Source organism: Erinaceus europaeus, chromosome 9, assembly GCF_950295315.1.
Source record: "Erinaceus europaeus chromosome 9, mEriEur2.1, whole genome shotgun sequence".
Classification (NCBI taxonomy): Eukaryota; Metazoa; Chordata; class Mammalia; order Eulipotyphla; family Erinaceidae; genus Erinaceus; species Erinaceus europaeus.
Window position 1 is genome coordinate 102,025,179 of NC_080170.1, and position 14,429 is coordinate 102,039,607.

Genomic DNA, 14,429 nt, shown 5'->3' on the forward strand with positions numbered 1-14,429 from the left:
TTTCTTTTAAATTTTATTTATTAATGAGAAAGTAGGAGAAGAGAGAGAAAGAACCAGACATCACTCTGGTACATGAGCTACCAGGGATTAAACTCAGGACCTCACGCTTGAGAGTCTAATGCTTTATCCACTGCGCTACCTCCTGGACCACCCTCTCTTGTATTTCTTTATTTCTCTATTTCAATGAAGAATATCAATCCAAGAGTGATGAAATTGCATATCTCTGAGGCTCTCTGTCTTGTCTTTTTGGGAGACATACTGGACTGATTAAATGCTCCTGCTTCACAGTTACGAAGACTTAGAAAATAGAAGAATGTTCCATCTGTTCAGTAATTCAAGCTGTTGGTTTAGTTACAACACTGATTCCTGTTTGTGTGAATTCAGTAAGGTCTGCTTCTCTTCCTCTGCAAAATTTGCCCTTGGATCATATGGTTCATTTTTTGGCAAGCTTGTTATAAATTTATTTATAGTTATTAATGTTTCAGTTGCTTCCTCTGAGATTAATACACAGGTGTCCTTAGGAGTGTGTCTGAAATCCATAGGCCTTTTTAATTTTTTTTATTTGTGATTAATAGTTGGGTACAATATTTTAAGATTACAATGTACAGTCCCACACCACACCCACCATCAGAGTTCCCACAGTACTTTTACTTCTAGGGCTTGTTAGGACTTGTTTGCCTGTAAAGTTCTCTAACCTGCTTTTTTGCTTCTCACATGTGACATATAAAACCAAGATATGTGCTTCTCATAAAGCACTGATGCTAGACAATAACAACTTGACCATCAGTTCAAGCATTATTATTGTCAAACACACAGTTTAGGTTAGAAAATCAGTTTCAGGGAGTCAGAAGGTAGCGCAGTGGGTTAAGCGCATGTGGCACAAAGCGCAAGGACCAGCATAAGGATCCTGGTTCGAGCCCCCTGGCTGCCCACCTGCAGGGGATTCGCTTCACACGAGGTGAAGCAGGTCTGCAGGTGTCTTTCTCTCCCCCTCTCTGTCTTCCTCTCCTCTCTCCATTTCTCTCTGTCCTATCTAACAACGATGACCGCAATAACAACAACAATAATAACTACTACAACAATGAAAAAGAACAAGGGCAACAAAAGGGAAGATAAATAAATATAAAAAAAAATTAAAAAAGAAAATCAGTTTCAGTGTTATGCTCTTGAAATTGGGCTTCATAAACAAAGCACTATTTGTAACTACCTTTTTATTTATTTATTTATTTATTTATTTTTGCCTCCAGGGTTATTGCTGGGGCTCAGTGCCTACACTACGAATTCACTGCTCCAGGAGGCCATTTTTCCCATTTTGTTGCCTTGTTGTCGTTATTATTATTGTTATCATTGCTGCTGTTTGTTGGATAGGACAGAGAGAAATGGAGAGAGGAGGAAGACAGAGAGGGGGAAGGAAAGATAAACACCTGTAGACCTGCTTCACTGCCCATGAAGTGACCCCCCTGCAGGTGGTGAGCCGGGGGCTCGAACCGGGATTCTTAAGGAGGTCCTTGCCACTTTGCGCAGTGTGCGCTTAACCCGCTGCGCTACCGCCTGACCCTCATTGACTTTATTTTTTTTAAGTGTACTTGAGGGAGTCAGGCGGTAGCGCAGCGGGTTAAGCACACGTGGCGCAAAGCTCAAGGACCTGAGGAAGCATCCCTGTTCGAGCCCCCCGCTCCCCACCTGCAGGGGAGTCGGTTCACAAAGCGACAGGTCTGCAGGTGTCTGTCTTTCTCTCCCCCCTCTGTCTTCCCCTCCTCTCTCCATTTCTCTCTGTCCTATCCAACAACAATAATAATAACCACAACAAGGCTTTAAAAGGGGGGGGCAACAAAAGGGGAAAAAATAGCCTCCAGGAGCAGTGGATTCACAGTGCAGGCACTGAGCCCCAGCAATAACCCTGGAGGCACACACACACAAAAGTGTACTTGAGGGAGTCAGGCGGTAGCGCAGCGGGTTAAGCGCACTTGGCGCAAAGTCCAAGGACCAGCGTTAAGGATCCCGGTTCAAGCCCGAGTCCCCAACTGCAGGGGCGTCGCTTCACAGGCGGTGAAGCAAGTCTGCAGGTGTCTATCTTTCTCTAGCCCTCTGTCTTTCCCCCTCTCTCCATTTCTCTCTGTCCTAATAACGACGACATCAATAACAGCAACAATAATAACTACAACAACAATGAAAAACAAGGGCAGCAAAAGGGAAAATAAATAAATATAAAAAATAAGAATATTTTAAAAAGTGTACTTGAAAGAAATGAAAAACCATCAGTGAGATAAAAACACTGGGCTTGACTTGCCAGCAGCAAACTCTCAGTAGGAGCTTGAACTGGCATATTTATTTCCAGCATTTGTTCCACTGGATCTTGTTGCTAATAATGTCCAAGTTTTGAAAGAAGTCCCTAATTTCAGTCTCTTAATGAGTTAAAAAAAAATTTTTTTTTATTATGTGATTTTCCCCTCTTTTGTTGCCGTTGTTGTTTATCGTCGTTGCTATTGTTGTTGTTATTGATGTCGTCGTTGTTGGATAGGACAGAGAGAAATGGAGAGAGGAGGGGAAGACAGAGAGACACCTGCAGACCTGCTTCACCGCCTGTGAAACGACTCCCCTGCAGGTGGGGGCTCAAACCGGGGTCCTACCGCCAGTCCTTGCACTTTGCGCCACATGCGCTTAACCGCTCCGCCACCGCCGGGCTCCCTTTTAATGAGTTTCTACAGTTGCAGAATTTCCTGGAGGTAAAGAAGCATTAGATTCCCGCACACATCATCATGAGACCCAAGCTCACCGACAGCACACGCCAGACACAGGCTGAAAAATGAGACTTAGGTGGAGGCTAAGGCTGGTGTGTGAGGGGTGTCTCTTCCTCCTGTTGTATTCTAATCTCATCGTGGTTAAAGAACATATTCTGAGAGCTTTCAGTTCTTTCAGATGTCTTGAGACCACTTTCTCGTACAGTTGAAAATGTGCTTTTATTCAGTAGAACATTCTATACGTGTCAAGTGAGCTTGATTGTAAGTTGTTTATTCCTTCTGTATCCTTATTTTCTGTCTATGCTCATGCATTGCTTAATGATGGGCATATATGCTGAAAAAAAGCAGCATTATGTGTGTGTGTGTGTGTGTTTAAGAAAAAAAATTGTTTGTTTATCATAAGGTAGAGTATGACAAGGAAGGGAGAAAAAGGAAGAGGACTCAGAGTACAGTTGAGCTCTGGTGTAAGTTAGTGCCTACATTGAACCAGTTTAGGCCGCTGGAGCCTCAGGCATGCAAGTTGGTGCTCTAACAGGCAGAACTAGCTTCCTAGTCCTTATAAGACAATTTTTTTGCCGTGTTAACTTCTTAGTGTGTACAAGAATCTAGGTGGTATGCCATACTACAGGCATGAACTATGTTTTATAACCTATTGGGACCACCTCCATATATGTAGTCCATTATTGACAGTAAAATATTCTTCAGTAGTACACATTTAGAATAATTATACTTTTTCTATCCATTTTGAGAGAGGAGTCTAGTATCTCTGTGATTACAGATTTATCTATTTATCGTTATAATCCTACTAGTTTTTTTGCTGTAAAACGAACATATTTTTGAAAGTCTACTTTTACACGCAGATAGTACATTTAGGATTGTTATAGCCTCTTGATGGATTCACTCATATTTATGAAACACCCTTTACCCCTGACAATGTTCCTTGTCCTGAAGCCTTTTTTGAAACCAATATAGCCACTCCCTGTTTATTGTTATTAATTCTTGTATACATTTTCTACCCCTTCATCTGTGTACCTTGGTATTTTTTTTCTCTTTATTTGTCTCACCTACCCTTCTCTCTGTTCTTTTCTTATGTTCTTTTTAGATTAATTAACTAATTTATTTGTTTATTTATAAGTTAGGGAGTGAGCCAGAGCATCATTCCAGCACATGTAATACAAGTGATCAGACTTAGTACCTCATGCTTTTAACTCTGGCACTTTGGCCACTGGGCCAATCTTCCCTTATTTTTTTATTATTTATTTCCTATTATATAGAAAATTTCATCTGAGTAAGAGAGAGATGCCAGAACCTGATTGCTAATACATGTGTCACTAGGGGTTCGTTCAGCTGAGAACCTGGGGCATGCGGGTCCTACACTCAGCCAATTGAACTAGTTTCCTCATGGCTTCTTGCTGTATTTTGGATAAATTGAGACTTAATTAAGCCTTCTATTTTACCTTTATTTTTTACTGTCTTTTGTCATTTTTTTCCATTTGATTGCTTTAGTGTTTACAGGATGAAATTTAACTTTCCAGTCTTATTACTGTGAACATTGTATGAATCTTAACAGAATGATTCGTTTCTCTTCTGCTTTATATTATTACTGTCATACTTTTGACTTCACATTTTACTTATGTTATAAATATCACCATGCTTTATCCACTGCACCCCTGCTCAGACTGCTCTAATTACTCTGTGTGTGTGTGTGTGTGTATGCGTGCCCAGTCCTTTCTGAATCACCTCCTGATCTAATTTTTATTCTGTATTTTCTGAAAGAAAGAGAGAGGGGGAGAAGGACAACAAAGCACAGTTCCACCATCCATGGAACTCCTTTGGTATTATCTGTGGTATTCTTTTTTTTTTTTTTTTTTGCCTCCAGGGTTATTGCTGGGGCTCAGTGCCTGCACTAGGAATCCACTAGTCCTAGAGGCCATTTTTCCCATTTTGTTGCCCTTGTTATTGCTATTTTTTTATTGTTGCCATTGCTGTTGTTGTTGCTTGGTAGGACAGAGAGAAATCGAGAGAGGAGAGGAGATAGAGAGGAGGAAAGAAAGATAAGACACTTGCAGATCTGCTTCACCGCTTTTAAAGCGACCCCCCCTGCAGGTGGAGAGCTGGGGGCTCGAACCGAGATCCTTAACGCTGGTCCTTGCGTTTTGCACCATGTGCGCTTAACCTGCTGTGCTACCGCCTGGCTCCCTCTCTTTGGTATTCTATGGTCAAACCTAGGGTCATATAAGATAAGGCATGTGCTTCACCCACTGAGCCATCTTTTGGCTCTTGGGTACATTTTTATTTCAGGAATTGTGCTTTTTTCATTTCTTGAAATTGCATTCAGCTCCATGTATGTGTGGATATATAAGTATAAAATTATATCTATATCACAATTGTTGTTAAAATAGCCATTGTGCGATCTACCATTTCTAATAGAGAAGGTAGTGTTTTACATATCAACAAGTCTATTTAACCTTTTGTTTAGACCAACTTAATTAAAATATATTGATTGTTAACTAATTTTTACCTCAGACTTTAAATGTAAGTTAATTTTATCTTTATGAGAATTACATTGAAAACCTTTTTCATTTAACTTTGACTAGTAAGAATTTAGCCTTAAAGCTACTGTTTACCAAACTTTAAACATACACATAAACATGGTCATTAATACACAAGGAGAGAAACCTTTGTTACGAAGACATGTCATTTTAAACACGAATTTAAATCTGTACTGTCTTAGTGGTTGGGGGGGTCACCATTCGGAGGTGGCTTCCCGCGCAGCTCCATTCCCGAGCAGCTCCACTTCTAGGAATTGCAGGTTGCGATCTCTGCACAAGTCTCTGCGTACTCCAGCTTGTCTGTCTTCAGACCGGACCGGCGGCTGGAGATCTCGTGTGCCCAGTTTCGGCAGGGAGCCCGGGGGTCCGGGAGGCCCGGGATGGTTCCAGAATTCATAGAAAGAGGGCAGGCAGGCCATCTTTGTAGAAGGCGTGGGCCTAGGTGCCCAGGGGTGGCGGCCATGATAGGCCGCCGCGGCCCTGCCCCATGGCCCTGCCATGTCTGCTGTCCTGCTCGCAGTGGCCGAGCAGTGTGGAGGGATCACGCGTCCAGTGCCCTGCGCCACGCGGTGGAGAGCCGGCTCCTGTGGGCTGGCCTCAGGCTCTTGCGTGTTGGCCTCGGGCTCCAGGGGCTCTTGTGTGCTGGCCTCGGGCTCTTGTGTGTTGGCATAGGGCTCCAGCATGTTGGCATTGGGCTCCTGGGGCTTTTGTGTGCTGGCGTCAGCCTCCTGCGGGCTGCGGGGCTGCGGGGCTACGGGCGCGGTGCGGGGTTGTCTGGGCTGCGGGGCTGCGGGCGCGGTGCAGGGTTGTCTGGGCGCAGCCGGCTGGCTGGCTGTTTAATCAGGTGGAAACGGCAGCTCCGCGCCTCGCCTCCCGCCCGCTGGCTATTCTCGCTGGCTGTTCTGAGTTCGCCGGAGCAAGTGGAAACCACAGAGTGGTCCAGAGATAAATGTTCCAGAAACAGCAAAACAGTCTCATGAAGAAAGAGCAGAGGCCTTTGGAGATCTCTTCACAAGCAGAAGAGAAGGCCATAGTGCATAGGTAGCCAAATTGTCTTTACTTATCTGAGAGATGCGCAGGTCAGGTCCACGTGGGCGCCATTTGTTGTTAAAATTTTTATGCTCTTGCCGGCCGGTTTAGTTAAAAAGAAAAGGGGGAATTGTCGTATGCTTTACATTGGCTTGTTCTAGCCCTCCCCCCGCCAAGAGAATTGGATCAGGCCTGCTAACTTGGCGGGCCCGCTTGGCCCCGCCCGAAGAGACCCCGAGAGAGGGTTCCTGAGTCCGAGAGTTCCTGAGTTCCGGAGTTCGAGAGTGCGAGAGTGCGAGAGTTTCTGAGTTCGAGAGTGCCAGAGTTAGCCAGAGTTCCTGAGTTCCCGAGTGACAGAGTTCCTGAGTTTCGGAGTTCGAGAGTTCCAGAGTAAGAGAGAGTTCCTGAGTTCTTGAGTTCGAGAGTGACAGAGTTCCTGAGTTTCTGAGTTCGAGAGTAAGGGAGAGGGTTCCTGAGTTCCAGAGTAAGAGAGGGAGTGCTTGCGCCGCCGCAAAGAGACAGCGGAGTTCTGTTTGGTGATTAGTTTGTCTTAGTTTGTGAATCTTTGTTCCTGAATAAAGAAATACAGCTTCCCCGCCCAGCCGTTGTCTCTGCGTCTCTGTTACCCGCCCGTGAAGCCAGCCCGGCCGGCCAGAGCCTTCCGAAATTTTAACAACACACAATGTTCATGTTTTTCCTTGTACACAGTAGGTGTGTGTGGATATATTGTTGTAGATATATATAATATACCGTATATATATGCTGTTTTTATTTTCTCTTTTTAAATGAAGATTAGACTACACTTTTTAAATATTTATTTGTTTATTTGGATAGAGACAAAGAGAAATTAAGGGAGAGGGAAATAGAGAAGTAGAGAGAGGGCTGGGGAGACAGTATTATGGTTATGCAAAAGACTTTCATGCCTGAAGCTCTGAGGTCCCAGGTTCATTCCCCAGCACCACCATAAGCCAGAGCTGCGCAGTGCTCTGGTCTCTCTGTATCTCTCTTTTATTAAATATAAGTATTAAAAAAAAAAAAAGGACAGACATCTACAGTACTGCTTCACTACTCATTAAGCTTCTCCCTTGCAAGTAGGGGCTGGGAGCTTGAACCCTGGTCCAGTTTTGGGTTCTGTCTCTTTTTATTGATCTTTATTTTCACATGAGTATGACATGAATTTATAAAAAATCTTATGGGTCATTCCTGTCATGGTATAAATATTTCACTTGACTTTGTCATCTTTTGGAAGAAGAGATTTACTTTAAATAAAAACTTTTTTTACAGAGACCTTTTAATAAAAGTGAAATTTGGAGAAAGCATTGAGGACTTACAGACCTGCCAACTCTTAATTAAACATTACATCCCACCAGGACTTTTTGTGGATCCATATGAGTTGGCTTCATTACAAGAAAGGAACATAACAGAGGTACAACTGCTCAAAGAGTTTCTTTGTAAGGGAAATCATTCTAGGGATGCTGTAAGTTTAGATTAAGGTACAGTAGTAAACTAGACAACATGGTAGCTGTTTTTATTTATTTTGTTAAAGTGTATAATGTAACATTTTTTGTGTTGGATAGGAAATGAGTGGTACTTAAAGGAATAGGCTCATTTTAATTGAGTAGGGTAAATGCTTTTAAGCAGGAAAGGTTATAGTTTAGTGACTAGGAAAATTATGTTTCATATATATTACTTATTTAATGATTAATAAATAGTACTTCATTAGTAACCTTGTTATATTCATTAGATGTATACTCCAGCTTCTATATAATTTTACATATGTGAGAAAAGAAAACAAATACTTTTATATTTGGCAGATACTTTAAAAAAAAAAAAGCAGGGTAAAAATTAGAACTGTTTTATATATATATGTTTTATATATAACAACTGTAGTGGTGTTATCTTCATTTTATAGATATAAGCAGATTAAAAGAAACCAAATAAATTTTTTTCTTTTATCATCACTGGGGCTTCACTGCTCCAGACAGAACCCCCTCACTCCCTGTAGAGACAGAAATAGAGAAAAATAGAAAAAAACACACAACAGAACTGAAACTGAAGCTTCCTCCAGTGTGGTGAGGACTGGGCTCAAACCTGGGTCCTGGTCATGATAAAACAGCTAACCAAGTTAGCTACCTGCTGGCCCAAGACCCAGTATTCAATCCAAGGGTTACATTGGTAATTAGTAGATAATCTAGAACACATATTCATACACACAGATTTTACATAATACATATTACCTGTAACATGAATTCTACGTCATCTCAACAGATTACGTGTATGTTGGTGTATGTGTATATGCAGATACATTTATGTGATCTATTTGTACATTATAATTCAGAACTAATTTCTGCCACATACATGTTCACTTTTGCTATAGAATGCTTGTGCTGCTTAAATTTTTTAACCATATATTTAAAGAATCTCTTACCATTTTGATCCAAATTTGGTGCCACTATACAAAAAGTGCTGGACCTTTGCTTTTATTCCTGACCACAGTACTCCAGCTTATCCTCTACTTTCTTACTTGCTTTTCTGAAGAACAGGAACATGCTAGAATGATACTAGTCATTCTAATCCAATGTAGGTTAAATGTTTTTTTCATAACTTTCCTATTATCAAATAATGCTGTATTCACAAATTTTCTTTTTCCTATGTATATGTTCTGTCACCTAATCAAAGGCATCAATAAGGAAGTTGCATAGAATTTTTTTTTTTTTTTAACCAGAGCACTACTCAGCTCTGGTTTGTGGTGGTATGGGGGACTGAACCTGGATTTTGGAGCTTCAGGCATGAGAGTCTCTTTGCAGAACCATTATGCTATCTACTCCCATCCAGAAATATTTTAAATATTTACTTTTATTTTTTATTTTCTAAGGCAGAGGAACTGAGAGGAGAGGGGGGACAGAGAGACACCTGAGCATTGCTTCACCGTTCCTGAAGCTTCTTCCCCTGCAGGTGGGGGCTGGGGCTTGAACCCAGGACCTCGCGCATAGTAGCATGTATGCTCAACAGAATACACCACCTCCTGGCCCCCATAGAAATAAGTTTTATGGGAGTCGGGTGGTAGTGCAGTGAGTTAAGCGCATGTGTTGCATAGCACCAGGATCAACGTGAGGATCCTGGTTCGAGCCCCCCGGCTCCCCATCTGCAGGGGAGTTGCTTCACAGGCAGTGAAGCAGGTCTGTAGGTATCTATCTTTCTCTCCCCCTCCTCTCTCCATTTCTCTCTGTCCTACCCAACAACGACGACATAAATAACAATAATTACAACAATAAAACAATAAGGGCAACAAAAGGGAATAAATAAATATTAAAAAAAGAAATAATTTTTATTATAGGATAGTTTGATGCCAGAGTATAATTTCTTGTTTACTACTGTAAACAAACTTTTATTAAACACAGACAATATCTTGTGTTTTCTACTTAAAATTGAGCATGTATATGGGTTGAAAACTGTGTATATGGAAGATAAACTTGGCGTTTCTGTTCATCTGCAGAGCAATTCTTTTATTTGTTCTTTCACATATTTACTAATTTAATAAGAAAGAGGAAAAGGAAGAATTTGAGCATCTCTTCAGCACATGTGGATCCAGGGATTAAACTTGGTATCCCATTCGTGCAAGTTTCATGCTCCACTCACTGAACCACTTCTCCACCTACATAGGCTTTGGTTTGGATTTTTAAGTCTTTTTAAGTCTTCCTTTTTTCTGCATTAATATTTGTTTTCTTTTTGACAGGCACTGATCATTTCAGAAAATTTAGACATAGAAGCTCCCAATTATTTGTCCAAGGAGTTCGAAGTTCTCATTTACGCTAGACAGGATTCACAGTGCATTGATTGTTTCCAAGCTTTTTTACCTGTACATTATCGCTACCATCAGCCACAGAGCAAAGATGGGGAAACCTTCATTGTGCTTGATAACCCTGATTTATTGATGTATTGTGATCAAGGTAAGGATTGCTCCAAGTCTTCACAGATTGAAAGTAAAAATAAACGTATGATGACAAATCTGAATTTAAGGGCAAGAGAAAAGGAGTGGCACTGCAGTGTTGGAGCCTTTTGCATGCTGTTTCTCCCAGAGGGTGCCAGTTTAAGCCTGGGCCCTTTTCCTGGCATGTGCCTTAGCCTAAGTGAGCTACCTCCTGACCCAGTATTTTTATTTTCAAGTGTATCTGTTAGAGAACATGAATAATGCTGGTGGAATTGCTCACTTGGATAGTATGCTGCTTTGTGATATGCATGACCCAGGTTCAAGCCCAACACCTATTGCACTAAAGAAAGCTTCAGGGAGTCGGGCTGTAGCGCAGCGGGTTAAGCGCAGGTGGCGCAAAGCACAAGGACCGGCATAAGGATCCCGGTTCGAACCCCGGCTCCCCACCTGCAGGGGAGTCGCTTCACAGGCGGTGAAGCAGGTCTGCAGGTGTCTATCTTTCTCTCCCCCTCTCTGTCTTCCCCTCCTCTCTCCGTTTCTCTCTGTCCTATCCAACAACGATGACAACAACAATAATAACTACAACAATAAAACAACAAGGGCAACAAAAGGGAATAAATAAATAAAATAAATATTAAAAAAAAAAGAAAGCTTCAGTTCTGTGCCATCTCTCTCACACAGTCAGGTATAGATGTGTAAAATATAAATAACTGCGGTGATTTGGCCTATTCCAAATAGTTGGGGTTGGTGAATATTATGCTTATTACACAGTTCATCTAACCTCTTTAGTTCCAAGAAATTAGCAGCCGACTTCAGATGTATGCTCTCAGGTTTGTTTCTTTAGAAATACAATAGATGGGAGAGTCAGGCGGAAGCACAGCGGGTTAGGCGCAGGTGGCGCTAAGCACAAGGACCAGTGTAAGGATCCCAGTTTGAGCCCCGGCTCCCTACCTGCAGGGGAGTTGCTTCACAGGTAGTGAAGCAGGTCTGCAGGTGTCTATCTTTCTCTCCCCCTCTCTGTCTTCCCCTCCTCTCTCCATTTCTCTCTGTCCTATCCAATAACAACAACGATAATAACTACAACAATAAAACAACAAGGGCAACAAAAGGGAATAAATAAATATTTAAATGACTAAATAAATATTTTAAAAAAAGAAAGACAATAGATGTTACTCTGCTCTTTTATGGTTTATAATACACATGCCACTGGGCATAAAATGTCCTTTATGTGCTTCTTTTTTTGTAGCCATTGATCCTCATTGCCTCTCTGAAACTTTTTCTTCAGGCTTGTATTTCAGGACTTGTAGCTGTTGGTATTTTGGTTCCACTTCCATATATTTTAGTATTTCAGAGGATACTTTCTCTCCTAGCTTGATGTGACTATATCCATGAGGTTTTTGAGCTCCGTGTGTATTATTTTTATTTGTATGTGTAGGGTTGATTCACCATTCCTAATCCACATAAAATGTAAAGTTTTCTTTAAGAAGCCCCTTACAGATTTTGGTTCTTCATTTCTCCTAATGTGGACCCATTAGAATGTTTACAGGATCCGCCTGCTGCACTGCTTGGACAACTAGGAAGGGTGTTTTAAGATTTATTTATTTGGGGAGTCGGGCTGTAGCGCAGCGGGTTAAGCGCAGGTAGCGCAAAGCACAAGGACCGGCATAAGGATCCCGGTTCGAGCCCCCGGCTCCCCACCTGCAGGGGAGTCGCTTCACAGGCGGTAAAGCAGGTCTGCAGGTGTCTATCTTTCTCTCCCCCTCTCTGTCTTCCCCTCCTCTCTCCATTTCTCTCTGTCCTATCCAACAACGACAACAACAATAATAACTACAACAATAAAACAACAAGGGCAACAAAAGGGAATAAATAAATTAAATAAATATTAAAAAAAAAGATTTATTTATTTGGGGCTAGGTGGTGGCACACTTGGTTGAGTGCACATGTTACAATGTACAAGGGCCCAGTTTCAAGCCCCCAGTCCCCACCTGCAGGGGAAAAGTTTTGCAAGTGGTGAAGCAGGACTGCAGGTGTCTCTCTGTGTCTCTATCACCCCCTTCCCTCTTGGTTTCTGACTGTCTCTATCCAATAAACAAAGATAATACAAAAAAATTTTTTTGAAGATTCATTTATTTATTTATGATAGAGAACTAGAGCACCACTGTGGCACATGCAGTGCTGGGAATTAAACTTGGGACTTCATGCTTTCAGGTCTGGCACTCTAGCCACTGGGCCACCTCCTGTGCCACTAGGAAGTTTGTTTGTTTCTTTCTCTTTTTTTTTTGCCTCCTGGGTTATTACTGGGGCTCAGTGCCTGCACCACGAATCCACTGCTCCTGGAGACTATTTTTTTCTCTTTTTGTTGCCCTTGTTGTTTTATCGTTTTTGTGTTATTATTATTGTTGTTATTGCTGTCATTGTTGTTGGATAGGACAGAAAGAAATGGAGAGAGGAACGGAAGATGGGGGGAGGGGAAGCAGGGGAAGACACCTGCAGACCTGCTTCACCACTTGTGAAGCGACCCCCCTGAAGATGGTGAGCCGGGCTCAAATCAGGATCCTTACGCCAGTGCTTGCCCTTCGCACTATGTCCGCTGCGCTACCTCCCGAACCCCTGGAAGTTTTTAATAATACATATTACTACGACCATATATTTCATGTTAAACATGAAACAGTTTTTAACTATATTAACTTTGTTCATCCTACCTCAACCTACCTAGTTTTTTGTTTGTTTGGTTTTTTTTTTTTTTTTTTTGAGAGAAAGTTTTTCTTTTTATCTTTATTTATTGGATGGAGACAGCCAGAAATTGAGAGGCAAGGGGATAATAGGAAGGGAGAGAGACAGAGAAACACCACTCGCAAACCAGAGGCTCAAAGCCGGGTCCCTGCACACTGTAACGTGTGTTCAAACAGGTGCACCACCACCTGGCCCCCCACCTAGTTTTTCATGTCTATAAATGGTGCTTTTATTTATTGAAATAAAGTTTTTCTGAAAATCTACCCGTTTTTCCCTTGCTTCTTCTCTTCTCTCTCTCTCTTTTTTTAACAAAGCATTGCTCTGGTTTATGATGGTGCAAAGAACTGAACCTTTGGAGACTCAGGCATGGATGTCTTTTTGCGGGGGTTTGGGCGGTAGCGCAGCGGGTTAAGCGCACGTGGCACAAAGCGCAAGGATCAGTGTAAGGATCCTGGTTCGAGCCCCCGCACCTCACGTGCAGGGGAGTCACTTCACAGGTGGTGAAGCAGGTCTGCAGGTGTCTGTCTTTCTCTCCCCCTCTCTGTCTTCCCCTCCTCTCTCCATTTCTCTCTATCCTATCCAACAACGAACGATATCAAGAATAACAATAATAACCACAACAAGGCTACAACAAAAGGGGGGGAAATGGCCTCCAGGAGCAGTGGATTCATGGTGCAGGCACTGAGCCCCAGCAGTAACCCTGGAGACAAAAAAAAAAAAGAAAGTCTTTGCATAACCACTCCCACAAGCCTACCCCCAAATCTCCCCCTTCTAAGAGAACATCTGGGGTTCTGATATTATTCAGCTTCTTAGTTCAGGTGTTTTTTTTTCCCCCAAATCATTTTATAAGTAAAACAATAATTTACAGGACAGTTATTGATACATGAGTACAGTTTCTTATCTCCCTTTGATAGGTGCCTGCTCACCACCAAGTGTTCTCTGTATGGGTATATTTATTCTGCAGATGTATTGAATTGTACACTATCTGTTCATTTTTCTGAATTCATATTATACTTCAAAACTTATTGTATTTTATTTGTTTATTTGCCACCAGGGTTATTGCTGGGCCTTAGTGCCAGTACTCGAAATCCACTGCTCCTGGCAGCCATTTTCCCCTTTTTTTTCTTTCTATTTTATTTGATGGGACAGAGAGAAATTGAGAAGGAAGAGGGAGATAGAGAGAAGAGAAAGGTAGACACCTACAGACCTGCTTCACTACGCATGAAGCGTCCCCCCTGCATGTGGGGAGCAGTGGCTCAAACCCAGGTCCTTACACATGGTAATTAATATATATTAACCACCACCCAGCCCTCAGTTTCTGCAGTTTTTATCATGATATGCTTTCTTGAACAGTCACTGAGAGCAGGTTGCTAAGTAAAATGTGATATATCAGTCCAAGTCACATTAAGATGTTTAAATACTCATATCTGAGCATGAACAGCC

The 14,429-nt window shown here is 42.0% G+C and overlaps 1 protein-coding gene across 1 annotated transcript in view; it reads left to right on the plus strand.

Annotated features, from left to right (window-relative positions):
* PIGX (phosphatidylinositol glycan anchor biosynthesis class X) overlaps positions 1-14,429 on the plus strand; it is a 35,730-nt gene that overhangs the window by 9,857 nt on the left and 11,444 nt on the right. Inside the window, exons 2-3 of the mRNA XM_060198447.1 lie at positions 7,607-7,748; positions 10,059-10,272. Of these exons, the coding sequence (XP_060054430.1) occupies positions 7,607-7,748; positions 10,059-10,272 (356 nt within the window). The remainder of the gene's footprint in view (positions 1-7,606; positions 7,749-10,058; positions 10,273-14,429) is intronic.